The sequence below is a fragment of the Kryptolebias marmoratus genome, linkage group LG21 (assembly GCF_001649575.2).
Source record: "Kryptolebias marmoratus isolate JLee-2015 linkage group LG21, ASM164957v2, whole genome shotgun sequence".
In the NCBI taxonomy this organism is placed as follows: domain Eukaryota; kingdom Metazoa; phylum Chordata; class Actinopteri; order Cyprinodontiformes; family Rivulidae; genus Kryptolebias; species Kryptolebias marmoratus.
Window position 1 is genome coordinate 8,049,275 of NC_051450.1, and position 9,243 is coordinate 8,058,517.

Below are 9,243 nucleotides of genomic sequence, written 5' to 3' on the forward strand. Positions count from 1 at the left end.
CTTCCCCTGATTCCTGTTTTGATGTGTCATGAATAAAGGCTTAAAGAAGTTTGAGGTTTTGATGATATCTTCAAAATGTTGTGAGATAATGCTTGACATTTAAAAAAAAAGTGGAAAGTATGACAACAGCTGACTTTTTAAAAATAACTCCTCACCCACTCAAAAAAAAGGAGTTTGATTTTCATTTATCTCTTTAAATATTTTCATATACTGTAAGGTTTTGTGCGTTGATGCAACACATGCAGAACATTTATTTTTATTTATTTAAAAAATGTCTTCATAGAAGTATAAAAAATGTGAGTTATACAAAAACAGGACCCAGTCCTGTTTTTTTTTTTTTTTTTTTTTGACCAAACAGTCAATTTTTTATGAATTTAATATATTTTTTTTAATTAAATGCTAATCTTTTCAATCAGGCTTTCTGGGTTTCTCTCTGCAGTGTTGATTTCTATTAGCTTAAAAACTTAAAGGGCGTAATGTGGCAATCACAAACAGTGTTGTCTCAAAGGCAGCCACTATTTATTCAATATCCCTGATGTTAATCAACGCTTTTTCACACGAGCACTCAGTTAGCCGTGAAGTTTGAGTGCTTCACATTTTATTTTTCACATTAGAGGGCTTATTCAGTTCTGTGCTGCCTTTTATTTTGCATGAAGTTTGGGTCAAATGAATTGGCAAAAACATTCTTTAATTTAATTTTTTTGGTAATATTTTTTATAAGAGATAGCTTTTTTGGCATTTAGCGAACTTTATGTTTGACTCGTGACCCGTGGGTTACTTTTTACACTTCAGACTGAATGAAATGACAGTAAATAAGCCTTTTTCTTTTATGGTGAATTTAGCAGATGACAAATACTACATTGCTGTATATGACCTGCTACGTTAAACCCTCCCTACTGACAAGGGTGTTGTTGTCTTTTGCCTCTGCTTTTGGGAGAGCATTTGTTTCTTTTTCTTGTTTCATTGTACTGAACAGGCATCCTCAAACCAAGGTACACACCGAACCGTGACTCTACCAGAGGCCTGGGATCTTGAGGGTTCTCTTCAGTATCTTAGCTGTTCCTAGGACTGCTCTTCTGGACAGAGATCTCTGACCTGTTGGAGCCACTCTTCCAGTTTGGGGGTCACAGCACCGACTGCTCCGATGACAACTGGCACTACTAAGGCCTTGACTTTCCACAACTTCTCTATTTCCTTCAGATTCTCGTGCTTCTTTTTGAGGTTACAGATGATTGAGACTGCCACATCTATTACCGCTGTGGTCCTATGTAGCTTGTTTACCACCATGAGATTATTTGTCATCATGGAACAAGTCTGTGGTTCTCCAGTTACCAGGTCCTCGGAGCATTGGGGTGGAGCATGTCGGGGGGACATGTGGTATGAAAGGCTTAGACCCCTGTTAGTATGTTGCAACATTCTTTTTTGTCACACATGGAAAAAGGAAATATGCACATCCATTTAATACTATTACTTTTATTATTATCCCTTCTGTTTCAGAACTTGAATATTTTACAACATGACAACCAGGCTCCAACCATGAAACTACGGTCATAGTGACACATAGAGGGAGATAAGGCTAATTTGATGGAGAACACCTTTCTTAGAATATGTGCTGTCACATACAGTGGGATTTTTATTTTATTTTATTTTTTGTAGTTCTGTCACCTTCCTGTTGCCTGAGATTTGGTTGATGACCTTATCCATCCCCTTTTTTACAAGTCCCAATGCTCCGATTATTACCTCTCCATTTGAATAGGCATGTGCCAGAGGATGGAGACGTCATTGTTTTGTCCTGCAGTTTAGGGCTTGTGGTCACACCATTTGTCTTTCGTTTTGATGTTGTGTTCCTGACAGATGTTGCAGTGCAGGTGTGTCTTGGCTTGTAGTGTCTGTGAATTAATTCCCTTTTTGTTGTTGTTGTTGTTTTGGTGGTGGGGGTACATCTGTTTACAGGAGTAGCTGTGCTATTCTGTTGTAGTTAAAATAACTGTGTAACTTCAAGCTGTATGTTTGCTTCAATCCCCAAACTGCATGTCTTCTTTTGTCAAATATGTTGAGTGTGATGTTAGTAATTATTAATAAAATGCAAATAGTTTGGTTCATGAATTATGGTAGAATTACCTAAAAACAAGTTAGCAAGACTTCGACATTAACTCTTTTGTACTATAAGATTGTTTTGCCCTAATTTACTTTTGTTTCTGTCTACGTGTGTTGGAGACAAGTTTTTCAACACGTTGTTTTTTTCTAGACTACCGCCTCGATGTATTCTCGCGACACTTCCTTGTTCTCGCGAGATCTGTGCAGCAGCGCCCTCTCGCGTGTATGTGGAGAAGCAGCCGGAGGTGAGAAATACACGGCGGCTAATGATAGCAACGAACACAAACAGAAGAATTATTCCAATATTTGGTCTTCACCGACACTCTGGAGGTCTAGAAAGCCGAGTGAGGACTTTTTTTTCTTCTGTTTTCCGCTACATTGCTCCTGAGCTCGAAGGACTCCGGCTTATCTTGTGAAGTGGGAAGCGGCCTGCTTTTGTAGCCGGCTTCCCGGTGCAGCTCAGGCGGCCAGCCCTGTCAGGAGAGCCCGGTGCTTCCGCTGGCTTGTTTCCTTCGCACCGACAGAGCCAGCGGAGATTCGTGTTATTAATATTTTTTTTCTTCTTCTTGGTGTTTTAACAGCTGAAAATCCTCTTTCAGGCGCCTCCCATTTTATTGCCCTATAGCTGTCGACTTTTCTCATTTTGAAGGATTCTAAGCTGGGGCGGCCTGATTTGTTTTCCAGCCGAACAATAACAGAGCCTGCCGGGGCTTCACTGAAACCGGAGCCGCAGCTGCCCTGCAGTGGGATATTTAATGCATTGTGTGACACCAGCTCTGGACCGGGACGGACATGGCTGTGGGTTTTGGATCCGCCTTAGCGAACCGGAGCAGCTCGTCGCCAGGGTCCCCGTGTGAACGTGGAGCCGCTGCGAGTTAACCGGGCGAAAAGCGCGTCGAGAGGCGGCGGGGAGAAGAGGGCTCCACGCCGGGCTTTGTCTCTTCGTATTTCACGTGTTATGGAAACAGACCGAGCTGATGCGGACGAGTCGACATCTGCACGCATAATCGAGGCACTTGTGAAGGCGTGTGAAAGCCGTGATCACACCGGGACATGGTGGAGGATGGACTGGATGTGACTGAGCGGGGATGTGTAACCTGTATCTGTCTTCGCTCAGACTCTTAATAATGTGGGATTTACCGACGGAGCACTGAGGTTATTATATTCATCTATGCCCTCTCCAAAGCCACCGGACTCCCCCGACACAATATTTTACCTCTCAGTTTTATCTCCGGCTCGGTCTTTTTATTTGTCTCTGTTTTGGGAGCGACTTTAAGCGTACTGACACATCGTTTTGACGGAGCGGACCGTACTGGAGGCCCGGGCCAGCCAGCTGAGATGAACCCGGTGAATGCCACCTCTCTCTACGTGTCCGTGAGCCGTTCGGTGCTGCAGTGCGACCCCCGAGACCCCCGGGCCCTGGCGGAGCTCTGCAAGCTGCTGCCTTTCTTCCGACAGTCCCTGTCCTGCCTGGTCTGCGGTAAGAAATCAACATGTTTATTATCGCGTCATTATGTGCCTGCATCAAAGGGAATTTGGGGGGAGGACTGAAAGTGCAAGCGAGCCTTTAAATTATGCTGCATTCAGGTACGAGCGGAAATACCTAAAGCGACTAATATTGTTAGGAGGTAAACGCATATATTACACTTTCGGGCCAAATAAAACTGATTATTCACATTCAGCTAAAACAACTTGGATAGATTATATTACAACACATAAAAATCTGTAAGATCAGTCTAATCATTGATATTAAAAGAAGAAATGTGAGCTCAGGTGATTACAACACTTAAACTTTTAAACTCTGTAGTACAGATAAGTCTTTTTCCACATATGCAATGCGAGGGAAACTCAAAAGTATTGATTTTAAACTTCTGTGCAGCTTTACAGAAACAATTTGTCAATATATACATTAAACACTGTAAATTCCGAGGTGTCATGGACGCGCCATAGCGTAGAGCTCCGCCCCTCCCGACACACACCCCCATCTGTGTGCTGTTCCGAAGCATAACAGGATGTAAAAAAAACAGCTTCAGATCCTCCGTTTTCACATCCTGGGGACTAGAGACATGAAAGTTTACAAGATCAAATAAATAGGATTTTTAATAATTTTTAATTTGATTTGTCTGCTTGTGTCTAAATGTAAACAAAGTTATCCTTAGGTTTTATTTTGGATGCTTTTAGAGTTCTAGATGTAATGTTTTTATTAAACAAAAGTAATTTTATAGTATATGGCTTTATAAAAAGACAATTTTGAAAGTGGTCTCAGTTTGTTACATCCTTTCCTCCTTTTTGTTTGCTTTTGTAGCAGCCTGCTAGTTACAGCCGGGTTCTTTGTTTGGTTGTCTGTTTTATGTTGACGTAACATAGTTCATCTGATGAGTTTAGGAACCTTTTTATGCCTGAGTGATTCATAAGCACGTAGACCATGGCTTCTTCTAAAAAAAGCTCTGTTAATGGACTGAAAACAAGCTTTAAAAAAAGCAGCCAAAATTTTTGAGCCAACTTTTGGACCATAAAGATTTCAGTGAAGAGTTGTTCTTTGGAAGGAAAATTGCAGATAACTCGGGGTTGGCTCAGGACTTTTGCACAGTTCTGTAGAAGAGCAGCTGTATCGTGCTTACAGATAACCCCCATCTCTGCTTTATAAATTATATATAAATGTAAAAGCAAGCTGAGCTGTTTGTTAAATATAGACTTTCTGTCGTTTTGTGGGATGTTTTAAGCGGGCTTATCTGGGTTGGTTTGTTTCTTATGAATGAAAGGACCTTCATCCTTTTTTTTTTTCCATCTGCAGCTGCTCTCTTTAAAAGCCAGCGTTGCTAAGGAAGCTCCTCTCAAAGAGATACTGTCATTCAGGCCGGCAGGCTGCCAAGCACCACTCAGATTTACAACAAGATACTACTTTAGGAAGCTGTCAAAACACAGCAAAAAAGGAAATGAGTAATCTGTGAATATTGTTTCATAATTTCTAAGATCACATGGTTAGTTTGATAAGGGTTTTATTTTGATGCTTCTGTTGGTGTTTTTTATCCTGTGAAAGTATTAATCACCACTCTAAGCTGTTGCATACTGTTCCTTTTTGCATGTGAGTTTTATTTTTATATTTTTGTATCTTTCCTCAGGTGACCTGCTGCAGGATCCCATCGCTCCCACCAACTCATCATGTCAGCATTACGTCTGTCGAAGCTGTAAGGGTCAGAGGATGCAACTGAAGCCGTCCTGCAGCTGGTGCAAGGACTACAGCCGCTTTGAGGAAAACAAGCAGCTCTCGTTGCTTGTCCACTGCTACAGGAAGCTCTGCCTCTACATCACCCAGTCGCCGCTTGCGCCGCACATAGCCAGCGCCGCTGGTGACTCACAGGACCTGCAGGCCATCCTCAATGAAGGTCTCACGTTGGCCGAGAGCGAGCTGGAGCCAGAGGATGTTTCCGATTCAGCTATGCCGGCCAAGAACGCGTCCACCTCGGAGGTGGTTGAGTCCGATGAGACTCCGCCCACGAGGGAGGTGAAGCGCGAGGAGCGGAGCACCGCGACCCTCAACGGACTTCATGATTGTAACGGTCTAGTCAGTTCAGACTCGCTGCAGCCCATCACCATAGAGACAGGAGGAGGTGTCGCGAAACAGGAGAGCTTTTCAGAGGAGATGCCGGTGTGCGTGAGCATCACAGGCAGCGGGGAGGCGGGGCTTTGTGACATCAGCACCTTTGGAGACGATCTAAAGCATGTCGGGGGCCCGTTGTTACTGAGTGTGGAGGAGGTGCTCAGAACTCTAGAGACAGACACTGACCCTGACTCCATACCTGAGCCCACCCCCCAGCCTGACTACCACACCTCTGTATCTCAGTCAAACCTCAACGGACCCCACTCTCCCCCAGGCCTCGACTCCTCCCGCTTCATCCATGAGAACAGCCACCACCTCCTGCAGCCTCACCGGCTGCCCCCCGCTCAGCCCTCCATAGTCATTCCCCACGTAGCTCCACAGTCCCACCGCAAGCGCTCGCGCTCGGAAAGCGACAGCGAGAAGGTGCAGCCCCTCCCCATTTCCAGTATTTTAAGAGGGCCCGCCGTCAGTGCCATCAGCACCCCCTACCACCTTAACCCCGCTGCCACCACCAAACATGAGCCCAAGTTCTCTGCAGCCACACCTCACCCCCATCTCGTGCCCGTCCCAAACGGCGGCGGCCCCCCTAAAGTGGACAAGACTGTGCTGATCCCCAACAAGGCCCTGAAAAAGACTCTGGAGCACCACGGGGCCAACAAGAAAGCTTACACAAAGGGCAGGCAAGGGGCCCCCAAGCCTCGCGCACAGCCCCGTGACAGAATACCTCCCCACCCGCATCCCCACGCTCACCCCCTCACACACCCTCCCAGCCCTTCAAAACCTCTGTATAAGAAACCTGTGGAGAAGAAGGGCTGCAAGTGTGGCCGAGCTACCCAAAACCCCTCTGTGTTGACCTGTAGGGGGCAGCGCTGCCCCTGCTACTCCAACCGCAAGGTAAGAGCACATCTGAAGCTGCGTCTAATAATTAATAATCAATCGGTGCTGTTCTGGGTCATGACTAGTTTAATCTGTAAAGCTGTCATTTTTGGGTAATAAACTTATATTTAACAGTCAAGTAAACAGTTATTTGAGATGAAAAATCTTCTCTCTCCTGTATAAAAACAGTTTAGTAAGTTAGATAAAAAATGCTATGATTCCACATTGTTCTTTCAGCATTTTAAGTCTTTTTTGGACTTGTTTTTATGTATATTTTGGTATAAATTTGTGGGTAAACAATGTAACAATGTTGGCAGTTATAGGGCCTTAATCCTAACTATAGACAAATAATCTAAATTATTTGACAAATGTCGCACAAAGTGATGTACTGCTATAAGTTGTTACCATGTTTTATACACTTAAGATCCTTATGCCAAATTATGTGTATAATAAGCTTGATTTGATAGAAAATAACATAAAAAAGAATGAGAAGTAAAATTAGTTCAAAAAACTGAAACATGTTAATAGTTTAGAGCCAACACAAGGAAGTGTCATGTGTTAGGCTATAATGTCAGTGATTTATCCAGTGGTTTGAAGAATAATCGATTATAATAACGCTCACAAGCTGCAGCTCAGTTCTGACCGACTGATGTTTGCAGGCATGTCTGGACTGCATCTGCCGTGGCTGCCAGAACTCGTACATGGCCAACGGAGAGAAGAAGCTGGAGGCGTTCGCTGTGCCCGAGAAGGCTCTGGAACAAACCCGCCTCACGCTGGGCATCAACCTCACCAGTATCACGGCAGCGGCCCTCCGTAGTCCCGCCAGCAGCTCGCCGGGCGGCACCCTCCTAAACGTCACCACGGCCACGGGCGCGCCCGTCTCAGCTGCGTTCCTGTCTGGGGCCGGGCACGACAACAGGGGCTTCGAGGATTCACTGGAAATGCGGTTTGACTGTTGAGGTCGTTTCCTTTCGCCTCCGGTCAGTTCATCGGCACATTCCAAGCCACGCCCACTGGGCGTTACCACGGAGTCGACCTGCAGGGGTGGAGCCAGAACAAGGCAGCTACAGGGACGGGTGAAGGGACGGCCTCCGTCCATCGCCCGAAACTGCACCAGGCTTGTGGTCTTTCATTCAGAGAAGAAGAAAAAGAAGAGATGTAGCGTTACTGTATGTGCAGAGATTTCATTTCAGTGGAGATAGTTTCCTTTTGTTCTCTACTGTGGGTAAAAATCTGTAGAGCATGTTGTGTAGCGACGTCAGGGGAGCTAACGAAGGTCACGCCTCTGTGTGACGGTGAGGGTTTGGAGACAGGAATGGAGACATCATCATCAGAGACTGGTGTAATTTATATTAAAAACCATTTTTCTACATGGACTTCTTGGTTTCCATTTATGACAGAGTTTATGACGTGTTTTATAAGTTATAATAAAAATTTAAAAAAATTGATGGAATCTGCATTCAACCAGAATGTTTTCACACTGTTAAAGGGTAGACGGTGTTTAGTCAACTCTGCTTAACCACCAGAGCTGAAGCATTATTTAAACTTGAGCTAAAATAGTACTTTCTTACATGTTAACTCTAAGAACCAGGATGTGAATTTTAACACCAGCCAAGGTTTGATTATGCCTGTTGAATGTTTATACTGTGTGAGCCACTGAAACTACTAAATATTACTCTAAGCTGTTGTATAGTAAAAAAAACATGTATTTAACCAGTAAAATTGTGAATTTTAAGTCAGCCAACCATCATGGCCTGGCGAGAACTAAACTTCTATCCCTGGTTTGCTGTTCTGTATGTCAAAGTTGCTCGTCTTTTGCGTGTCTGTGTATATGAAGCACTTTCTCGCACCGGTCACACTCAGCTTGACACCACCATGTTTCTGATCTGCTCTTTCATGTGTTTAAAAACTCTGGTTGACTGCAGACGCTGCGCGCTGTTTCTGATGAGTTTTCTTTGTTTCTGGAAGCTACACACGTGCTGCTAAATACCACGAAGAACGAGGAGGAGGAGGAGCGCTCCTGCTTTTTGTTTTTACTCATTCACATTAACAACAACACCTGCAGTATTTATTGGACGTCTGCTAATGTGAGCTCCGTGCTGGGCCTTGGTTCCGCCCGTTCTGCCTGATGAGTCCGTGGACCCGATCAAACCGCTTCAGTCTCGGTTGAGTTGTCATCCTTTTAGTGTTACTTTCTGCTGTCTCCAAACTGTTGTTTTTGTTTTTCTGTTGTTGTTCTCCCTCTGGGCATTTAAATACCTGTAATATAATTGTAACATATTTCCACAAAAAAAGAGAAAATCAAAACCTTAAAGTGTGGTTGTGTTATTTGTTTTCATGGCATCAGATTAGTTGTAATCTTTAAAATGAACACTAGAGGGCAGTGGAGCACTTGACTCTTGCCGTGTTTAAAAAGCACCAGCAGGGGGCAGAGTACGTTGTAAATTATTTTTTAAACTACTTTTTTCACTTAAATTAAAAAAAAAAAAACTAAAAGAAATTTGACTTAATAATTTATAGGAACTTTTCTTTCCTGGGCGAAAGGATTGTGCAGCATACAGTTTCAATAACTTTTTAAAACAAGAATTGGGTCCACAAGATTTATTTTATTGTGGACTTTCACTAATCCTCATGGGTCAGAAATATCCATGCATTCATCTAAAGCTTTT

The 9,243-nt window shown here is 43.8% G+C and overlaps 1 protein-coding gene across 1 annotated transcript; it reads left to right on the forward strand.

Moving 5' to 3' along the window:
- Positions 1-2,304: 2,304 nt before the first annotated feature.
- msl2b (MSL complex subunit 2b) lies at positions 2,305-8,888 on the forward strand. Its single transcript, XM_017414025.3, has 3 exons — positions 2,305-3,577; positions 5,220-6,592; positions 7,234-8,888. Exons 1-3 carry the CDS (start codon positions 3,436-3,438, stop codon positions 7,531-7,533), a joined length of 1,815 nt encoding a protein of 604 aa, XP_017269514.1. The 5' UTR covers positions 2,305-3,435; the 3' UTR covers positions 7,534-8,888.
- The last annotated feature ends 355 nt before the right edge of the window (positions 8,889-9,243 follow it).

Bases quoted from the DNA above. Each gene is read 5' to 3' on its own strand.
- msl2b (XM_017414025.3), top strand. From the start codon at position 3,436: ATGAACCCGGTGAATGCCACCTCTCTCTACGTGTCCGTGAGCCGTTCG. The intron at 3,578-5,219 runs GTAAGAAATCAA...ATCTTTCCTCAG, and splicing joins CCTGTCCTGCCTGGTCTGCG to GTGACCTGCTGCAGGATCCC. The intron at 6,593-7,233 runs GTAAGAGCACAT...TGATGTTTGCAG, and splicing joins CCTGCTACTCCAACCGCAAG to GCATGTCTGGACTGCATCTG.